Source organism: Trichosurus vulpecula, chromosome 8 (genome assembly GCF_011100635.1).
Source record: "Trichosurus vulpecula isolate mTriVul1 chromosome 8, mTriVul1.pri, whole genome shotgun sequence".
NCBI classification, from domain to species: Eukaryota; Metazoa; Chordata; class Mammalia; order Diprotodontia; family Phalangeridae; genus Trichosurus; species Trichosurus vulpecula.
This window is the reverse complement of record NC_050580.1, coordinates 101,657,377-101,680,200: the sequence shown is the minus strand read 5'-3', so window position 1 is coordinate 101,680,200 and position 22,824 is coordinate 101,657,377. Positions and strand designations below refer to the sequence as shown.

General features: G+C 40.3%; 1 protein-coding gene across 29 annotated transcripts in view; it reads left to right on the top strand.

The window, feature by feature from the left end:
• TCF7L2 (transcription factor 7 like 2) overlaps positions 1-22,824 on the top strand; it is a 238,238-nt gene that overhangs the window by 4,336 nt on the left and 211,078 nt on the right. For 15 of the 29 annotated variants that reach the window (XM_036734844.1, XM_036734842.1, XM_036734841.1 and 12 more), the window contains exon 4: positions 9,763-9,831. The exons of the other annotated variants lie outside the window; for them this stretch is intronic. In XM_036734844.1, coding sequence (XP_036590739.1) covers positions 9,763-9,831 — 69 coding nt within the window. The remainder of the gene's footprint in view (positions 1-9,762; positions 9,832-22,824) is intronic. 29 annotated transcript variants of the gene reach the window in all.

Genomic DNA, 22,824 nt, shown 5'->3' with positions numbered 1-22,824 from the left:
CTGGGAGCAGCTGCTTGCCGCTCAGAAGCAAACTCCCAAGAACCCTGATTTCTGCTTTTCTGTTTAAGAATGTAAAGAATTAAGGAGTATCATTAAATCAGCTTATGATGAATAATACATTATCTCAAGAATAATACTTTAATTGCTGAAGACTCCATAAAGCTTGATAGTAATAATTTTATTTTAAAACGACAAAAATTTCTGCATAACATTAATTTACCCTTTGATACAGTAATGTGAATGGCTTTTAAGAATACAGATTCGAATAGAGACACGCATTAAGGAGAGGGCTAGTTAACTAGATAGGAAGTGATTTAACTGCAGATAGTAGAATTTTGGTAACATTTGTATATTAGGGATAAAAGGAAACTTGTTTTCATTTTAAAGTTAAAAATGAAACAAGGCACTTAAAAAAATCTTTAAGAGCCAATCTAATTGATACTTGCAAATAGCAGAGAAGAATCTGGGGGTCACGATTTCCAAGAGATCTGTGCTTATTTAGACCTTACCTGTTAGGGTTTTTGCAGCTTCCGTTATCTAAAGTTATTTATTTTCCAAGAGATCTGTTTGCTGTTAGATAGGAAAAGCAAGCAATATCTCAAATGCATTTTTAAAAATTTGGAATCCTTCATTTCAGCAAAACCAAGGGCAACCTAATCTCCTGGATGCCTTTTTTAGGCAAGAAACTTTTTCTTCGTAGATATATGAAAAATGAATGTTTCCCAGAGTAGAAGCCCAAGACTAAAGCTTTGGGGCCAGGAGTGTGAAGGGTTAATGGTGGTCCTCCTTTCCCTCCCCCCCCCCCAGCCCACCCTCCTTCTTTCCCTCTGATTGTTTTGACAACACTTTTCAAAGTGTGACATTCCAAGCCCCTACATAACAATGTAATATTACTGTAATTACACAGGTCATTACATTTTAAATAGAGAACAATAAAATGCTTATCGCCCCTGAAAAAGAACAGGTGTTCTTGCCCTTCTTTGGTATTTATGCTAATTGTTTTTCATCTCCTTCAGAAATATTTATGGCCAGCCTGTTTTGGTTTCAATCTCCATATATTGGTATTAATTCTTTGCTAATCTTTATTTGGTCTGAGGTTTAATATCTACTGTATAGATTATGGTTTCCATAGTAGCTTGTTAGTTTAATAAAGTATATATAGCCAATAGGTCAGTAATTTGCTTTTTCTTAAATTTCTAAAATGATGTGCAATGGTGAATATATTATGAAGACTTAAATTTATGTTTAGGAAGAGTACGTTTGGGGAAAACTTTTGCCTTCTCGATGGAGGGAGGAGGCTTCCTGATCTATTCTATCTTCAATTCAGACTAGATCCCATGTCTGTGGCAAACAGGCTGGCCTCTGTTCATTTCCACCTGGATTTTAATTTCTTTGGACTCCATTGACAGTGCTATTGTAGTCGGTGAATTTTCAGAGTGGGCTGGAGAAAAGTTGCTGTAAAGTTTGAGGGAGCTTGGAAAATGGGATAATGCAGCACTGTGAGTGAGCAGAATAATTGGACCCCTGCACTTCATTAAAAATAATATTTGCCCTAGAAATTGCACATTTTAAGAGTTGCACCAGGTCGATCTTTGCTTTTAGAATTACAGTAGAGGCCTTTCGAGGGAGTTCCTGAATGCCTTCATACATTCCAGGGGCTAACTCTTAGTTTGGACGTGTTAACACCAAATGCATCGATTTCTTTGTTTTGGGGGGTCAGGGGTAGAACCCGTGGAACTCCTCTTCCACACTGGCAGCATGTAAACTGGAAGGTCTCTAAAAGGATTTTACGTTTTGTCAGATGTTTCACAACAGGGCCCCCAAATCATATTAAAAATGCAGTGTAGAGAAAACAGAGCAGCTGTGCATTTTTGTGTGGACGTGTGTTTCTGAACCATGACTAAAACTCAGAGGACCTTTTCCCAGCTGTCTGGAAGTTATGTGGAAGTTGGATTATTGGCAGTTAAGTATGAGACAACCTGGATTTAGCAAATGCTCTCTCCTACACAGGAAGTAGATGACATTATATTGGGGGAAGGGAAAGAGAGAGGCCCAGGCAGCTTCAGGCAGAGAAACAGGCTAGGAGGGAATTTGCCTTTTTTTTTTTTTTAAACCATGGTGTTGAGGAATAAATAAACATTTTCAAATGCAGCATGGGTCATTTTTCAGAGTATGTATATGTGTATATGTATGCACATGTATGAGGGGGAAGAGAATCAGTTTTTGGAGCCACATTTATAACTATTCGGAGGAAACTTTGTTGTTTCCTGAGTTTTTAGAAAGGGTGGGGGAGGGAGGACTTAAAAGTTCTCTGGCCCTTTAGAGGGTAGGGAAGCCTGTGTTTTTCTTAGGGGAGTGAATAGTGGCAAATATGTAAGCAAACCTTAAACTTTGACTTTTAATTGGGCACGTTTGTTTGGCTAATTTTACAACCAAAAGCTAACTTGCACCTCACCAGGGCTGCTGAAAGAAATGTGCCCCAGTCATTTGCTGGCAAGAGCCACTGGGTCATAAATCCACAGGGTTTATTTACAGCCTATAACACTTATGAATGTTAAGATATTTGACGCCACGCTGGCCTTATAATATCCAAGGTCCGTAGACACTGGCAGTGGGTCAAATTTCTTTCACTAATTATAAGCAATGAGATGGGAGGGGGAAATATCACAAAGCTTTCTTCCTTCATCCTCTTCCTCCAATCCCACCTCCCAAATCTGAGTCTCTGGGTACCCTCACTTTTCACTCGATGTTGATACTCTTCTTCCGCTCAGGGTTAACACTTTCAGTCCTGAGAATTCAAGCAGGGACTGGGAACAATGCAGTTTTAAAAACAAAGTTGCTACAGGTTTCTTCATCTCTCATTTTAAGAGAACAACACTGCCTGTATTGTGAAGTGTGTGTGTTGATACCAAACCAACAAAATATTTCCCAGAATACTTAAAGAAACCTGATACGGGGAACTGCGCTTTAATTTATTGATGTACCACTGAGCTGGAAAGGGAGAAAACACACACACAGGGCACCAGTTAACATCTTGAGATATTGAGCTTTTTTTGAGGGGGCGAAGGGGAGGGGGAGCTGATTAAAAAGCCTTGGGAACCTAGACTAAGGGAAAAAGCTAGGCTTATTTGAGGGTGGGAGGAGATCGGAAAGCTGGGGGTGGGGAAGAGAACTGGTGTCTGGGGGCGGGGAGTAGGCTGAAAAATCCAAACTGGGGGGAGAATAATGTGAGGAGAGAGATGACAAACTTGGGGGAAAGCGTATTTGTACTACAGATTCAACCGGAAGTTAGGGATCCAGGGACTGCCTCTTGAGTGTCAGGAATTCATGGTGGTAGTGAAGGACATAAGGGAGGGAGGGAAGATGAAAAAAAGGACGGGTTTGCTCACTCTCGATCTTCTAATATGTTCTAATGAAATAGTTGTTTAAAATAATGGCATTGGAGTGAATCAGTGAAAAAGGTTCACGTACTTCCAGATTTTCATTTCTGTAAAGCAAAATCTTTTTATTTGTGACGTCTTCCTGCATTTGCCTCACATATTGATCACAAATAGGAAAACAGAAAGACCAGAGAAAGAGGGTCAGAGTGAGAGGACTGATTTTTTTTTTTGGCTGTGAAATTGTGTTCAGATCATAGATATCGAAGGAGTTCAGGAACCTGATGGGCCCTGTCATTTTGTACTGTTCTCCCTCCCCCCAAACCAAACATAACAAGCAGAGCCTGGGAGGGTTTATTTCCTAATCAATGGAATCCTGAAACTTACTAGCCCTCAGGGACAGATAGGAATCCCTTAACAGGACTTTATGAATATGGTGTTGGGTAGGACCTTTGAACAGGTTATCTATCATCAGTGGTGTTTTTCAGATTTCCCTTTATATTTTTCTCTTCCTCCGGCTCATCTAATTTTACATGGATAATTCAGTCTGTCATATCTCATTCTTTTGTCTTAGAGATCCCCAAGCTGCCTAATGAGGAGCGAGGGGGTTCACCCAAGTCACTTGGGCGTTCATGGATGAATCAGCCCTGAATGAGTTAAATTGCTTGCTAAAGTTTGGCATCATGAAAATAAATTTGAGGCCTGGTAGGCATTACCAGGGCACAGCACATTCACAGAGCTTAATTAGTGCATACTGTAATTGTCCATGCTTTGCCAGGAAGAGTCATGTTCAGAAGTGGAGTCCTCCTTCTGCAGTCTTCAGTTTTAAACTGATAAATCACTTGCATATTTGTGCAGTGATTCAAATGGAGCTAAGACCTCTCCCATCTCAACATGTGGTAAATTGTAAAGTCAATGAATTGCAGATGTAGGCTACAGTGAGATTCTCTAAGAAAATGCAGAATGAATGGGGAAGAGTGATGCTATAAATATTTACTGAGAAGATAACTAGATTCCTCCATGCTGGGCCAATTATGATGCACTAAATATATTAGCAAAAAAATGTTTTAAAATCCAGAAGATATATGCAGGTCTTTGGGTGGGTTGGTTTGTTTTGGAAAGTGAAATAAAAGGCACCGTTTTTTATTTTCATTTCACTTTTATGAAGCCTGAATCACAATGGAATGCTCAGGGAAATACACAAGAAGCCCACATTAATGCAAATTAATTCGTTATGAGTTGCCGCACAGTGACTGCTAAGTGAAGTAATAATGATTGGGCATCATTTTATGAGTGTTAGTGTAGCAACTTTTAATGAAAAATGCTGTGTTAGGAACATGTCTCAGCGTAGCAGCCCCCGTATGTTTATCTCTGGCGGAAATGTGTTTACTACAAGCCCCGGAGACTGGATTCAGTTTACTCTCTGCAATTTAAGAAATGGTTGATTTTTACATTTTGAAGTCGGGAAGAAAAATGTTACCGTCTTCTGTTATGATGATAGAAATTTTGAGTTGTGTGTCAGCATATCCAAGCAAAAAATCAACTCTTTTAAAAGGTTGCAGCCCTAAATTGAAAAACAGTGAATGTGGTTGGTGTTTGTTGCCTCTCCTGCCCCCACCCCATGTAACTTTCTTGTAGAGTTCTCTCTGTCATACCCTCCCCCTTCATTTTTTCTTAGAGGATTTTTGTCTCTGGCTACCTTGCAAGTCAATACTTCTTTCTCTTATGTGAGTAGGTGGATTTGTATGGAAGCTGTAAAAGTTAATGATTGTTCTCTGACTCATAGCTGATGGTTTCAGGTTGAGGAAAAGGAAAAAAAAAGTTAATGAGGGTAAATAGACATTTGCTGAAACAACTAGACAGTGGGAAAGATTGTCTCTGTCCATAGACATGTATTTTGTTGTAGCAGAATGACTGACTGAGGGGATATGGCCCTTCAATTCAGAAAGGGAAGCTTTTGTTAAGTTGTTTTTTTTGGAGGCCCTGAATATTCAGCTTTTATAGGGCTTTGCAGGAACATTTAAACCCATGTCCCTGCCAGTTGATACTGGTTTGCTGTCACCGTGGAAGCTCCAGATCCTCTACCACTGCTTTGTAAAAAAGGAAGGCAATAACCCAAAACTTTGTTCTCTGACGAAACAGCCTTAGCACCTGTGGAGACCTGGGGCCACACCCACAATGGCCCTGTTAGAATCCATGTGTTCCAAAGCATGCCTTCAGGGATACCTAAGACATAAGAGAAGGGTTTACATAAATCTACATGTTTGCTATCTTTGGAGCCAATGATATAGAAATGGGAGAACCCCAACAAGTCTCTTGGTCACTGATATTTGGGGGGAGGAGGAGAAAAGAAAGGAGGGTTACTAAAGAAATAGTTCTTGAGAAATAGATGAAATGGTTTCCCAGGAAATCAAATTATAAGTATTTTTTAAAAATAGGATCTGGAGCATAGGGTTTTGTTTGTTTTCATTTTTTTCTGAACTAGGGGAGGGGGGAAGGGTTGGTGGAATAAACCCAAAATCAGCCCATTAAAAAAAAAAAGATTGTAGAGCCAAGCAAGGCCCAAGTACAGCATCCAAACCAGTCCTTTCCAGTTGCATATGTGATAAACATCTTGAAAAGAGACTGAAAATTATTGAAATATCTAGGATAGGGAGGGGTGTGTGTGTGCACGCGCGTGTGTATGTGTGTGTGTGTGTGTGTGTGTAAGAATCCATTGCTGTTGAGTGAAGTTCTGCTTTCCTGGGTCCTGTATTTAGTCTAGCTGGTTCTGAAAGAGCTGTTTTCCAAACATGGATTCAGTGGTCACTATCTTATTCTTCTTCCTTGACCATCTTCTGCCTCTGGATACCATTCTAGTGTGACCTCAGCATCTAAGAGAGTGATGATGATTGAAATGAAATTAAGAGAAATTAAGAAATTACAGGGAACAGTAATTCATTAAAAAGTCTAGTGGGAAAAGTTTTGTATAGGGAGTCAGGAGATTTGGGTTCTAGTCTCTGACACAAATTCCCTGTATGACCTTGAGGTCACTTTTGCATTTTGGGCCTTAGTTTCCTCATCTGTTGAATGAGGGATATGTTGATTGCCAGTGTTTCTTGTACTTCTGATATTCTCTAGTTTTATGAAATGTTGATTTATACATTGCTAGAACATAGTGTGGGCCCATGCAATGCAAATTCCTACCCTTCTGTTCTCTTTCTGGTCTCTAGTAGTCCTGCTCTGGGATATGGAAAACCTCATGGAGACCACTGCTACCAGTTATGCCTGGGTTAGCTGAAAGGAGCTAGGAATAGGTGAGGTATCTTACCGTAAGAAGTAACTCAGGAAAATATATTAATCTTTTGTTGAGTGGTACTACTTAGTCATAAGGAATTCAAAGAACCTTTTGGGTTCCTATTTCATGAGTGCCTGGGACACTCCTGGAAGGCAGATCCATGGAGAATAGCATTGCCTTTATTTTATAGATGGCAAAATTAAGAGGTCAAGGATGTTAAATGAGGTGTTCCAGGTCACAGAGAAGGGCACTTGTAGCAAGTTAGGAATGTTGGAACTAGTTACCTGGCCTTGGAGCCTATAACGTTCCCTCCGTTCGGCCATGATGCCTGAATGTTTTGTTAATGGGTTTATTAACCTCCTCCCCATCATCCAAAAAAATAAAAAGAGGTAACCACTACTTGTTCTCTTCTTCCTCATGGCATTTTAGGGAGGGTATAAATTATTATTCCATGTTAGGGTGCCAAGATTTTACTGGGTACTTTTAGTTTATCTTTGTCTTAAAAAGCCAGAATAGAGGGAACAAGGCATCTTTGTGTTGCAGGGGAAAGGAAAGCAGTTAAACTGTGTGTATATAAGAAAAGTGCATTTAGGGGAAGGGGGAGTGGAAACAGACAAGGGATAAGAACATTTCAAGTCCTTTTCTTTAACTGGTAAACGTCTTCAACAACAGTCACAAGCTGTTTGCAAAGACAAGTTGAACTCTAGAGAATGAGTTCCTTGTGTTGTGTGTTTGTGAGCAGGTTCTGGTTTTTCTGTTTTGGTCCTGGCCTGTGGGGGAGAGAGGTTATTCTTGCCCTGCAATGGTGAAGACTACAACTTAGTTTGCACAGAGTTGGTCTTTCTCTGGTCATATCCACTTTTGGAGTTTCTGGCCACAGTTAAAAAACATAGCTTTTACCTTAATTTCAACACTCGTGGGATATGTTGTTGTCTAGCCAGTGATGAAAATGAAGATTAAAAATGAAACTGGACAAGGGAGAAGATTGAATTTGGATTATCCACAGTTTTCATTAGTTTATTCGTAAGACTGTGATTCTATGAATGCTTTTTTTTTTCCCAAGACATATACTTAGTTATCAGGTGTCCATTCAATTTTAATTGACAATATAAGATTCCTGTGGTTACCCCGAGTACAGATTGCCTAAGGGCTCTACAGGGTTTGTGGGAAGAAAAGCTTGGACAAGTTTCCATTAAGCTCTGAATCAGGCAATTGGAAAAGAGGAGAATAAAACAGGCTGAAAAGAGGGACAACTTGTTAGTGTTGCATTCTCTGCTTAGAAGGAGAAACCTCTTTTAGACAAGAGCGGTTCTCAGGCCAAGAATTTCAAACTCGCAGAGAAACCTGTCCAGAGCACAAAAGTTGTTTGAACGCGATGCAGAATTGTCACAGTAATTAGAGCAATCTCCGCTTACTGACTGGCAGTCTTTCTAAAAAGGACAGGGGATAAAGGGTCCAAATTCATCTTTCTCTGTTGGTGATTCACTTTTGATGAACTGCTTGGGAGTGTGTGGGGGGCCACATTTTCAACTGCTCATCATTAAATTCTTTGTTTTAGAGGAACCTGGTTGATTCCTATGTCTTGATAAGCTGTAGAGATTCCTTCTTTATTTGGATCCTATTTTTACCTCCGGTTGCTTTTTCTTTGTTGGAGAAGTTAGTGCATTAAATGGAGGCAGTGATTTTAAAGCCTGGGGGAGGAGGGGACCTGTATTTCTACTTCTGCACTTCAGTTCAGAGGGACAAATGAGTTTATTTCAAAGTCACTTGTATCCTAAAAACAGTCACTTGCAGCCAATAAAAGGACCACTGTTATACACTCAGGGCAATGCAGGATTCAACTGAAATGTTCTATTTTATCATGACTCTGTGTAGAGTATTTTCAGAAGCTGTAATGTGTGTGTATGTGTGTGTGTGTGTGTATTTTTAAGACTGAGTGGGCTGATTAATTTTTCTTATAACGACTAAAATGCAGATTAGTTGGTTTAAACCCCATTTAAAACCTCAGTTATGCTTTTGTTGTAGTAATGTAGAAGTCAAACCTGGCTAAATTTTGGACAAACTGGATTGTGTAACAGCTCTGGCTATGAAACCTCTAATCCTCGCTTCATATAGTGGGATTTAGAGTATGTGGTCAGCTATCACTAGGTCCCTATGCTGCTATTGGTTTAAAATAAATTGTAACCAGTTACCGTCTTAGAATGAGAGTAAAGTTATTGGAGGGAATTACATTTGGGTGAAGCTTTCTGCTTCTCTTTAAGTCAGGGCACCTGGGTTCTCCAGCTGCTTCCCTGGAAAGATGGACATAGCTCAACCCATATTAACCCTTTATAATTTAGATATGGTCAGAGGTTTGCAGAAGAATGAGTCCTGGTCAAAGGGATTTTAAAATTGAATTGGGACTTGGAGGAACCAGTGACCAGCATTCTCCCATTGGCTAAAGAAAATAGAATCATTGGCACTTGAAACTTCTGGCTACTTTCTTAGGCTGAGACATTGCTGACTAAGTGGAGAGTGGGGTATCAATGGGCGGCCTATAGAGGGAAAACCAGTAGGGTTCCAGTATGTGGTTATCTTAATGGAATGCATGATAAACTGGGTGACCCTTTCATCACAACACATCTGATGCCCCAGAAATAGATTTGTTGTTAGTAGCTTTTTTCTCTTTAAATATGTAGAGGTTGAGTACCAAAAATATGGGCTTCTACCTGTTGCAGATTCCTAAGCATCTTAAGCTCCTTCCTCTCCCCTGTATGTTATAATTCTAATAATTCCTTAGCAGCACACACTGTTAATTTTTCTTCAGCATCACTCACAATACACTGGCTTTCTTTATGTCTTAATAGGCATCAATTTTTCTTTTCTCATGTCATTGATTCTCACTCTTCCCCCCCTTTTGCTTATTGAATAGCCTTCTTTTTTTTACTTCCCCCTTAGATTATTATGATCATCTTATCCATAGCAACAAATAAAAATCCACGCGTCTTCATTGAATGCCAAGGCTGTAGTCCAATCTAGGAAGGTTTGTCTGCTATTCATAAACTGCTTAAGATGTTTTCTTGTAGTTTGTGACATAAGCAGAATGCTTTGATTTGGTTTTTTTCACAGCTCCATATTCAGTCGGGGAGCACACATTACTCTGCGTACAAAACGATTGAACACCAGATTGCAATTCAGGTAGGAAATTCAAGTGAACCTGAAGCTTGAGTTGTCGATATATAGGTCTTGTGTATGTGTTCCCCCCCCCAGACTATAATATTTTTATTTATTAATTATTTGGGGAGGGGGAGGCAAATAAGAAACAGGGGTTGGAGGGAATGAGGGGAAATGTGAAAGTAATTTAAAGATGATGGAAAGAACCAGCTATTGTCAAATCAATTATTTTGAGTTCCTTGTTCACATGTAAGGGTGTAGCCCCTAGAGAGGAAACTGTTTTGCATAGGGAAGGACCTTGGACAGGGTGAGGAACAGGCAGCCAAAAAGGCAATGTGGCAAATGAGGGGGGAATGAGAAGAGGTTGTGTCCTAGCCAGCTGCTTGTTTCCGGTGGCTCAAAATCATGTTAAGTGGTGCTAAGAATATCACTTTTGACCTGATTGTCTTGAAATGTTGATTTATATGTGACCTATTGATATATGAAGCTAAAAGTGCTAGAAGGAGGAGAGGGACAGATCCCAGCTTCTGTTGAGAGGTTCTGTTTCCTGCTCACTACTGTAGTTATGACCATTCTCTTAAATTCAAAGGCTAAACTAATCAAAGACTCATACAGACCAAGAGAGCAGAATTCATGCCAAAATAACTGGGCTGTAGTGTGAGAAAGCAAACTGATAAGGATTTTAGTCTGTCTGTCGTGCTTGGTGAAATGAGTCCTTGAAGAAAGGATATGCTATAGAATAATTATACAATATTTCCCTCTCCCTAATGGTAACTAACTTTGAGCATTGAAATTTAACCCTTTCCTTACACTGAGGAATTGAAGTGTTGTAGGGATTTTAAAGTCTGTCTGCAAATTCTTTTCTTTCAAATTAATTTGTTTTTGTAACATAATTTTGAAAACATTCCACTGCTTCCTCTCTTCTTTTCTGAAGGTTGGTCACCGCTAACCTTGTAGATAATATTGTGTGTCCAAATAGGCAGGATGGAGATCGAGAGTAACAGTTGCATCTTTGTAGCAGGATTCATTTATATAACTGAACCAGACAGTCAGTACATCAGCCTTGCAAATAGCCACTTGCCCAAGGTGAAGTTGGAATTATGTTGGAGTGGTAAATAAAGAATGTTGATTACATCTGTTTTCACTACCTCTGTACCCCTGAGGGTACTTAGGCCAGCAAACTTACTTATTTTATGTGTGTTTCTGGGTCCTAAGATTTTTTGTATTTATTTGCAAGGTGATAATAAATTGTCTTCTTTTGATCATTTCCACTCTGCTGTGGTGCTGATGTTAAGTGTGTGTATTTTAGGGGAGATACTTTTCTTTTGCTTTTTGAAAGTGTTTTCAGGCTAGGGCATCTTGAGTCCAAAGCTATGGTTGTTCTTACTGGCCAGACTCCTTAGAACCTTTGAGGTCAGTAAGTTCTGTAGAAAATGGAATGGGTAAATGTCTCAGAGATTTTCCCTGCTTGGATAGAGAGGTTCTTTGTGTTGATTAAGAGTAGCATGTATTAGTGTAGGAGCAGAAGCTATGACTTAAAGGAGTTAAGAAACCTGGGTTCTTGTGCCAGAACTTCTACAAATAAGTTGTGTGAACTTGGGCAAGTCATTTCCTGACTCTTTATAATAGTTTCCACATTTATAAATCGAGGGGGACTAGATACATAAGGTCCTTTCTAGTTTATGTTGAGGTTTGGGGAAAGAGTTTCAGATTATAGTTCCAGGAAGGATTGGTTGAATTCTGGAAGAGTAATCCAAACAACAAATCTTAATGGAATATATGAAGTAGATTTGATGACCTGGAAGAGTGTAAGGAGTCTCCGAAAATCTTGTCCCTGATGTTGGAATTGTTTCTGCTAGTTAAATAGCAGAGTGATCTCTATCAGAATGGGGAGGCTGACTGGGCCTCTGTGATGGAAGACCAGCCCAGCTGTTGTATCTTTACACCTTCCTAAAGTGCCCCTTGTTAGGTTAGACAGTCGTTCCCTCCAAACCACCTGGCACTGAAAGCCATGTGAAGATAGTTCTCAGGAGGAGGATGGAGTAAATTACAGAGCTCATTGTTCAGAGAACTGAAACCATTAATATTCCTCCATGAACAGGTAGTATTGTTCTCCTCCGCTTCTGTTTGCGAAGGCTGGATGCCCATGTGGAAAAACAGAGAGACATTTTGTTAGATACATAGCCCTAGAATGCTTTGAGTATTCATTATCCCTCCAAATCCTTGCTAGACCAGACCCTAGTTGATAAAGCCAAATGTCACCCATTGTCATTTAGTTTGATCATTAAAGAACAAATGACTAGTTTGAGCAACAGTTTTTAAAAAATGAGGAAATATTTGTTTTTTAAACAAGTGTTTGAAATAAAATCCTCTGACTTGAATTTAAGTGGCCAATTTTGGTTGGGGAGAGAGTTCTGTTGCTCAGATCCCATTTTAGTTGTTTTTTTTTTTTTTGGCAGGGCAATTGGGGTTAAGTGACTTGCACAAGGTCACACAGCCAGTACATGTGTCAAGTGTCTGAGGCTGGATTTGAACTCAGGTCTTCCTGACTTCAGGGCCAGTGCTCTACTCACTGTACCACCTAGTTGCCCCGTTGATCCCATTTTAAATGATGAAAACTTTCTCCAATTTTTTTTTGGGAGGGGAGGGGCTTTTCTTGCCTCTCAATATACAAAAGCAAAGCATTTCTATAGCCAAAATTTCTGTCCTGGAGCTTGACCTATTTAAAAACCCCATATTTCAATATCATATGAGAGCCAGCTTTGGTGTCAGGAAGACCTGGACTCAAGTTCTGCCTTTGACATACATTAGATTTATGAGATCCTGGACAAGTCACTTAACTTCCCAGTGTTCCAAGCAGTTCTCTAAAATAATAAGTAACAGACTTAGTTGCCAGTTTTCATCTGTGGAGAGAGTTGCCACACCGAGAGTTCCCTTCATTGATAAAATTACAGGTCTGGAACATCTCCCTTTCCCCCTGTGCCCCAACCTGAACTGATCCCAGCCCTATTGCTTTCCTCAGCTGTATCCTAAAATAACCCAGGGTAGCATGACACTGTACATCACATGAGATTCATGTCCCCTTCCACTCCTTCTGCCCTTTTGCTGATCTCTATGTACCAGCCAAGTTTACGGTTTATATGAATGACATTAGGATGATTCTATACATGTGTCATGTTCTTATAAAAGGTTTGGACACTATCAGTTGCTATGTTGGGATCGTTCCCTCTTAATATCCTCCTTGCTTACTTTCAGTTTTGAAAAGCTAAAAATAGCATGGAAGTCCCAAATCTAACTCCATGAATAATCATAACCCCCCTTGCCAAATCCAAGTAGAGCAGTATGAGGTTTTTTTTTTTTTTTTTAAGAACATTCAGTCTACCAGCCAGGCTTTTTTTTTTTTTAAAGTGAGACTGGAACCCTTCTTTTCAAGTGTTCTTATTCATACTCATTAAAAATAATTGTTTCCATGTTTCAGAGTTCAGTTAGACATGAAAAACAATAAATTAGGTCTGAGATTATGAGAAAACAAGGCCACTTTTGGTCTTTTCTCATGGTGAGCAGCATCCTGGAGAGGATGGAACCACAGCATGCCAGGGACCTTAGAAATTCTTCCTTCCAGTGTTTGTTGTACTGCTTTGGCCATAGGAAGCTCGGAGGCTTGGAATATATTGTAAGAAATCATAAAGTAGTGGTGGAGGGATATAGAACCCCTGAGGATGAGATGTTGGAGACTTTCTTTGGCTCCAAATAGTGGAAATTGAAGTTATTTTAATACAGAAAAAAACCCATAGGTAATAAGTATTTTTGGCATATATGTGTATATATATTTTAATGTATTAAGTAGGAATTATATGCACCACAACATAAATGACGTCTTGAGATATGCATGTGTGTGTTTGTGTGTATGTGTATGTAATCCCTATTCATATCTCAAACACCCTCCCCTCCCAAACAAAAAGCCAAAACCATACCAAACAAAGCCCATCAGCATGTTTTCTAACAACCCAAACCAGGAGACACTGATCTAGACCAGCCCCCTCACTAAATGAGGAAATGGGGCCCCTAGTAAAGAAGGCAGTTATTGGTTTGGCCAAGGTCGCATAGCTGGTGAGTGACAGAGTTTGGACTAGATTCTAGTGTCCTTGATTTAGTGATTTCTATATACTCCCAAGTCTTTGCCCCACCTTTTACTTATCTTGGCATAGTCCGGCATTTTGGAGTTGAACCTTTACTGTAGTTCTTGCCAGAGGCCTTGGGCAACTGCAGTCCAGTAAGTTTGGTTATATCCATGTTGAGTGGGTAAAAGTGAATAGGCTGACTGGCCTCTCCTCTCTTGTAGAAGTTCTGCAGCTGATTTAGACAAATGTTTGTGCTTCTCTAATGTCTCCCTGGAGGGATCTCTTCCAACACTTCACAACCCATCATTATTCCAACCCTAATAGCAGCACTGCAATCAAGGTCAAGGCCTCCAGATAATTTTCCACTTGGTTTCCAGAAGGGCTATCACTGAAGCAATTACGTTTTTGTTTTATGAGTACTTTGGCCCAACGTTGATATTTTAACACCAAATCACACGTGCTTACCCACATAGACCTTCTTGGGTTGTTTTCCTTTTGAGAAGATGTGAAATTATGTGTGTATACAAGTCAACTTGGGGAGCATCCAGAAGAAATGGACCATTTTATTTGTTTATACAGCTGAGTTTCAGAGAATTTCCAGTGGGTGTTGCACTACCTTCTTCCCCTCACTCTTTCGGGTCCTCATCAGGCTTTTATAAAAGCTGATCTTAGTCTTATCTTGGGATTCCTTCTGCTATGAGTGTGCATGGGCTGATTTCGAGGTGCTTTTGAGTGTGTTGGGGTTTGGAGGAGAAGGGCTAGAGACTATAAAGGATCCTCTAATGTTCATGATCTTGGTGGACTCCCAAGCCAGGAGCTGGCTACAGGTTCAAGAAGTTCAGAACTTCACAGGGCTTTAGCCTCTATACCTTGGAGCTCTTCCCCTTGCCCATCATCTCCTCCCTTTCCCCCATTCACTTGAGACCTTGCTCCAGACCAAGGTAGTAGCTACAAGTAAAGTGTGGGGGAGGGGAGTTACAGGAAATGAGTCTCCAGTCTCACTCTGCTAGGGGGAGAGGTGTTCCTGGCATTTGGAGAACTTTAAAGCTCTAGGTCCTAGAGAAGTGGGGATGACCACTTCCTTTGTGCCCTGGGGAGAGGAGGAGGATGGGTAGGTAGGTTGGGCTTTGTTCGTTTCTTCAGGTATAGTCTATGAGTCTTCAGGGGCTATGCCTTAAGGACTTGTGTACCTTCCCATTTGATTTAGCATTTCAGTCCAGGATTACCCCCTCTTTGCCAAAAATAATGTATAGACATCTTCTCTTCTACCCCCATTTAACCACTAGGTTGTGTTCTACAAGTTCATTTGTCGGTTATTTGGAACTTGGAACACATTTTCCCCACAGAAACAGTGTTCTGTATAGTGGTTAGGTCCTCAGGCTAGCCTATGAAGAACCCCTCTTGTGCCCTGAGTACAGCACCTGAAGTACATGTAGATCTGCACAACTTCTCTGTACAAGAGAACCTAAGGACAATGCCTAATAAATAATGTTAACAACTTCTCTATGGGAAAAGGAATTCACTGTTTGAACTTGGGATGCCAGGAACACCTCTCCCCCTAGCTGAGTGAGACTGGAGGCTCTTTCCCTCTAACTCCCCTCCCCTACACGTCTCTTGTGGCTACTACCTTGGTCTGGAGCAAGATCTCAAGTAAATGGGGGAGGGGGAGGAGATGATGGGCAAGGGGAGGAGCTCCAGGGTATAGAGGCTAAAGGGCTGTGGAGTTCTGGGACTTCTTGAACCTGTAGCCAGCTCCTGCTTCCCTCTCCTTTCTTTTCTTCCTTGAACCCCATGCATTGACCTGCCTGCCTCCCTTGGCACTATATGCCACTAATGACCAATTTTCCTTCTATACATACCTCTACTGCTGAAGAGGAGATTTTGAGGTCTTCAAAGAGGCTTTACAACTCATTAAAAAAGAAAAAGAGAGGAAATAGACAGGAATTGAATAAACTCATCTTTCTATCTTTTCTCCTCCTCTACATTTTTCTACCTTCTCCAATCTCCTCCTCTTCATCTCCCCTTCTTTCTTTTTGAACTTAGATCCTGAAATGAAAGGTAAAAGTCCTACATGGGTGCTAATAGTGCTTCTTTGTACACAAAGGATTAGAATAAGATTGAGTTACATTTCAGAGGAAAATCAGATTCAGGTTATCCTGAGTGTGGCTACAATCCCCTCCTCCCCTCCAATCTTTTCAAGATTACACCTTTCTTATATACTCAGCATAGTCTGATTTACATCATGATTATTTGTATCCATGTCTTGTCACCCTTTATAGATGGTAAGTTCCTTGGGGGCAGGAAGCATGTCTTACTTATAAATGGTTTTCTTTTAGTGATAACATAATATTTTGTGCTTTATGTTTGAATGAATGCACAAGAGAGAATACTAATTTGTTATACGGATTGGTAGTATTACCCTGATTAGAATTATAATGATCTAGAAGGGGAAAGTCATTTTCCCATCAATTCAGCAAATACTGAGCTCCTAATATGTCCAAAGACCTGTGCCTTGCTGCTAAGGATGAAGAGGAATAAGATATGATCCCTGTCTTCAAGAAACTTACAATTTAGTAGGGAAACCAGGTCACTCACATGATGGTTTAAGTCTGTTTGTCTATAACTTTCTAGCGATGATGCAGAACCAGGCAGGCAGGTTTGTGATGCCAAAGGAAGGGCCAAGTCACAGTGGGGGAAGAGGGAGTAACTCTTGGACAATTTCCATGGTCTTAGGAGCCAGAGGCCATGCCTGAGAATTTATCATACTCATTGTGGGCATAAAATTAAATATAACGGGGACTGAGGCTCTTCTTGAATAGTATTTCCTGTAGCTTGACTACAGGACTGACTCTCAGCAGAAGGCAAGATTATTAAACTAAGGAAAGGTTCCATTTCTGAGCTCAAATAGTTTGTCTCAAGGATAAACTATTTTGATTTAGACATTTAGTACAGACTAGGACTGTGAGAACCGTGTCATCAGTAGGTAGCGTTGTCCCATTTAGTCTGCTTTGGGGGCACTGATCAAAAATGGGTGTCTGGGACAGAATGGAAGAATCTATTGTGGCTCAGTTTTTAAGTAGCTTCTGCTCTTTCCTAGACTTGTAGGCAGTTAAGGCAGGAAGAGACCAAAGAAATCATCTATTCCCCCATTTCAAGAGGGGCGGCTGAAGTCCAGAGAGGGGAAATGACTTATGTGAGGTTTTACAGGCAGCTAGTAGAAGACTTAGGGCCAGGTCACTTGACTCAATTCTTTGCTTTTGCTCTCTGGTCCTTAAGCTTTTTGATCAAAAGAAGACCCAACCAACTAAGCAAGTGTATTGATAGGAATAGAGCGAGGACCAGAATTCATGTCTCATTTCCTTGTGTTTAGTTGGAAGCCCCTCTATAAATACCAATACTAGCTGTGTTGCAAACATCAAATGAATCAATCTAGCAAATTTTTTGCTTTTTATCCAAATTGCGGCACAAATTACAGATGTTTATATCAATTCAGATGCTGGCATGCATCTTAAGCATTTTATAAAGAATCACTTCAGACTATTTTTGAAAGAAAGTATCCAACTTGGTTTACAAGTAGGCCGATAATGCAGAAGTCAGGTTGCCTCTGATTTTTATAATAACTGAAACTTATGAGATGCCTAGGTCCTAGAATTTTACTGTGATGACACTGGGATGCTTATAGATAGGAAACATGCTACTATTTTTGAATAGGAAAATTTGCCCATGTGTGCACTAATATACCCCATATGATCATGGCTACAGGCAGTGTGGTACTTTGGAAATAGACTGAATCTGAAGTGATCAGGTTTTTCCTCTGTCACTTAATGCTTGGGTGGCCTTTGTAGAAGACCTCTCTGGCTTTAGTTTCTTCATCAGAAAAACAAGAGGGTTGGATTAGATGCCTTGTACAGTCTCTTCCATCTCTACGTTTATGGCTAGATGATCCTAGTAGCTCAATGGATTGGAATATAGTTTTTAAGGATTTTTAAATAAATGCTCTATTTCTTGCTATTCTGAATTTAACAAATTTGAGTAAATATGAACATTTCTTTATGCAAGGGAGAACTTAAAATTGTAAATCTCTGTCACATAAAACATGGTGTTTTTTTTAAAGTATATAATATGTTCAGCATATTTGTTGATTGGAATGTAGTTACACATGTGATCATGTCCATTATTGGCTGGTTAACTTCCTATTTTTAGTTAGTAAGCTGGCATGTGGCACTTTAAGGTTTACAAAAATCTCATTCGATGCTCATAATAACCCTGTGCCACAGAGATTATAATTACCATTTTACAGAGGAGGCAACTTAAGCCTACTGAGGTCAAATGACCTGTCCATAATCACACTGCTAGTGAGCATCTATAATTTGAGTCCCTCCGTTTCCTAAGTCAGGCCCATGTTCTGTATTACAAGGCCTCCCTCTACACATAAGAGCAGTTAGCATTTATATAGGGCTTTAAGATTTGCAAAGTTTTTCTCTGTATCCTAGAGACACATACCCAATACTAGAAAAATTAATGATAGGGCGATAGCATTGCCTTTGTCTAAGAAGGTTAGAATAATTATTCTTATGCTGGTGAGAACACTTGAGTATTAGAATGCATCCTCTCCTACTTCGCATACTATTTTTTTCTAGCCAAAAAAACCCAATCTTAATTAAATTTTATTGGCAACTAGAACTGTCTTTATGGTTAACATGTACTACTTGAGTCTCACTTCCTGATGCCTCAGTGTGTCCTGGACTCCACCCAATTTCTCGAAGGCTATGACCACAGACTCTGTGAGATATTACCCTGTTGGAAAGTCTTTGAGTACAAGCCAGGGGATGGACTTCATGCCTGACCTCTGAGGATTGACCTAGCTTGATTTGGAGAGGCTAGTTAGCTGTAGGGTGATTAATTTGGGGGGGCTCAGCAGCTCTCAAAGACTTTCTCCTAAGTTGTAGAGAGCTTTAAGTTGGCCTTGGTACAGGGAGTGATGAATGCCATTCTTTGAGAAAGGGCCTGACTCCTCGAAATACTGAAGAAGTATATTGTCTTAGGAGAGGCACTGTGGTGTACTGGAAAGGGCTTGACATTTGGCATCAGAGGACTTTGGTTTGATTTTGGCCTCTGCTACTTGCTCTCTGCAGGTAAGTCACAATCTCTCTGGGCCTCAGTCTCATCAGAAGTAAAATGAAGTTAAACTTAGATCGTCACAAAGGTTTCTTGCACCTCTAAATCCTCTGATCTTTCCCACCAGACCAGAGGTTCTTAACCTTTTTTTGTGTGTGTCATGGTCCTTTTTGGAAGCCTGGTGAAGCCTATGAACTCCTCAAAATAATATTTTAAAAATGCGTAAATCCATAGGCAACAAAGTATAGTGAAATACAGTTAAAAATATTACAAGGGAAACAAGCTCAGGTTAACAGCCCCTACACTGTACTGTAAGGTTCTTGAGGGCAGGAATGTTTTGTTGTTGTTTACTCATTTCAGTTACGTCCCACTCTTCATGACCCCATTTTGGGTTTTCTTGGGGAAGATTCTGGAGTGGTTTGCCATTTCCTTCTCCATCTCATTTTCCAGGTGAGGAAACTGAGGCAAGCAGGGTTAAGTGACTTGCCCGGGGTCAAACAGCTAGTAAATATCTGAGGTCAAATTTGAACTCAGGTCAACCTGACTCCAGTCCCGGAGCTCTATTTACTGGGCCACCTAGATGTCCCTAAGGGCAGGAAGTGATTACTTTTTGCATAACACAAAACCTAAGGAGCCTGATATGCTGGAGGCCATCAGTACAAGTGCTGAGCAAAGTAATGTATTATCATTTGTTGAATGAATAAATGAATGTGTGTGTTTCCTTAGTAGATAGCATTGTACACTTAGGAAAGGAATGATCAATAAACCATTGCTGGCTGAGGGTAGAAGATTACTATGTGCTGTTTAATCTAAGTTCCCTTTTCCTAGCCTCACAGATTCTAAGGAGAGCATTGTTATGGTAAATAAATGAAAGGGAATATCTTTTTTGTCATCTTGATTTGGTAGGAGTTATTCCCATCTTTGTGAAATACCCAAGTGAAAATAAGGCAGGACAGGTACGCTGGAACCACTAACAGACGTGGTTTGCTTCTTATTATAGAGGCAATAAGGCGCTGGTGAAGACTTTGGAGCAGGATAGTGATGCGGGCAGACTTGTACTTTAGGGTGGTTTTGTAAGAAAGCAATGGAGGCCCATTAGAAGGCCATGACAGTGGTCTAGATGAGAAGTAATGAGGGTCTGAACTGGTTTAGCAATAGGGAAAATGAAAAGCAGTGGAAGAATGCCAGGAGAAATTGTGTAGATATGATGGCATTTGGCAATTAATTGGATTTTGGGGACAATGGAGAATAATCACAGGTCACTTAGATTTAGAGCCTGTGTACTTTGGAGGATGGTGGAGTCATCAACAGACATAGAGATGCTGGGAGTAGAACCTACTTTGGGGGGAAGATAACTTCATTTTGGGCCCTGTTAACTTTGTTGTGGTGGGAATGATCAAGTGGAGATATCTAGCAGGCAGTTGAAAATGTAGAACTGGGATTTAGGGCAGAGCTTGGGAATGAAGGTCTCTTTGGGAGTCATTCATACAGCAGTGATCATTGAATCCATAGGAATTCATGAAAATATTAACTGGGACAGTATGAAGAGAGAATACTAAAGATGTAGTCTTGGTGGGGCCAGCCTTTGGGGGCCACATTAACAAGATGATCTAGAGGAAGTCAAGAAGGAAAAGTGAGCCAAAGAAGAGAACTAGAAAAGAGTAGTGTCACAGAAACCATGGGAGGAGAGAGCATAAAGAATGAGGGTGACAGGGGATAGCTAGGTGGTGTAAGGGATAGAGCACTGGCCCTGGAGTCAGGAGGACCTGAGTTCAGATCTGGCTCAAACACTCAACAGCTATTGTGACCCTGGGCAAGTCAATTGCCTCAGAAAAAAAAAAAAGAATGAGGAGGATAAGTAAGCATCACACTGTTGCACAAAGGTCTGGAAGGCCTTTAATATGGATTTTAAAGGATCACTGGACTTGGCCTGTTAAAAAAGGTAGATTGCTGACTTTGGAGTGAGTAGTTTTAGTAATGCTAAGAATGGAAATCAGATTGCAAAGGGGTGGGAGGATACAGAGGATTACATATTTATTTATTCAGGAATAAAGGCAGCAAATACTCTTCTGAGAATTTTGGCAGATTAGGGGAGAAGATTTGTAAGTAGTGGGTAGGAATGGGTGGCAGGGTCAGAAATAAGCAAATGTGTAGGCAGAGGAGATGAAGCCAGTAGAGAAGAACATAGAGAATATGAGAAAAATGGGGAAGAATACGTGGAGTGAGGAGATGCCATAGGCATAAGTGTGGAGGTTAGCTTTAGCACGAAGGGAGACCACTGCCATCATCTGTCTGGTAAGTGGACTTCAATTATAATTTTACTGACAAATGGTCTTCTGTGTGAACTAGTGGGAAGATCATTGGACTTGAAGCACTCTGTGTGACCTTGGATAGCATGCCTTCCTCTGAGCCTCAGTTCCTTCATCTGTAGAATGGGGGAATAATGTTTCCATTGCTACCTTGTTTTGAGGAAAATAGAGCACAGAGTAAACATTCGTTGTTATTCTAGGATCTTATGAATAAGCTCAAGATTACATTTTTGAACTGCTCTAATTTGTCAGTGAGTTCTATATTGTATTAAGCCTAAATCTGCTACCTCATAATGATTTGCACAGGGACTTTCAGAAACCCCAAATCCCCTTAGCCAGTGGGTGATAACAATAATGATAGTAATAATGGTTGTTCCAACTTGCAATTACAAAGCCCTTCATCTTTCCCAAACCCTGATGCTCCACTGAATTTTTTAAATGTCAATTATTTTTACCAAGTTGAGCTGTTCATTGAGTTATTCCTTTTAACAGAAGTTTTGATAACTGTCATCTGTGCCTTTATGGAAAAACCCATAAATAAATCACAAATACTGTCAGATTCTTGGTTGGAAGAATTCACACAAATGAATATATGACACTTTTCTCAGTCCCTCCATTGCCATAAATGGCTATAAAGACAAGCTGAGATATTTAGCATTAGTTGCAAATCTTAAATAATTTGGGGTTTTGCCTCGAATAGGATCTGTGGTATTAATTCCATGATGGGGTGAGGCTGGAAGTTAGCTTTCACCAGTGTATCGGTGGGGCTGCCAGTGTGGAGAAGATAGTTTTGTGCCAGGAGAGTTTAAGTTGTCTCAGTCAGCATTGTTGATGATTGAAATTGAAGAATTGTGAGCACAATTCATCTTCGGGGAACAGAGAGCACGGGGGTGTGAGCTAGGCTGACTGGGAACAGACATTGACATACAGGCCGTCATCAAACTAATTGTTGTTTGAATTACCTGTTATGATCCGATGACAAATCTGCTTTCCTCCTGCCACTGGAGCAGAAAATGTAGCTTGAATTGGCCTGATGTTCACAAGTGTAAACTGTACTTCAACAAGATGGATAAACCCAATTATGGGGCCGACCTGTAGAGAGAAAATCCATTTAAATCTCGTAATGTTAAGCAGAGCTGTGTTTAATTCATTTGGACCAATTTGGGAATGATGTATGAGTGTTGGTGAACATTATTCAAAGGAGGGAGCCACTGGGGGAAAAGAGATGCACTATACCGATGTTCAGCCCCGATGGCACGTGTTTGTGTCATTTCGGTAGCTGCCACTAATGGCTGAAAAAGGCAAAAATGGCAAAAAGATGTACTCACTGCTGTGCTGAGAACACTGCTGTGTAAATGAACCAATAACTGAGATGTTTGGAGCAGAAACAGGAGGCAGTGTTTTCCCTAAACACTATTGACAGTGTGACTTGAGAAGGAAATTTGTAGATCTCCCACCTCCCCTCCCAA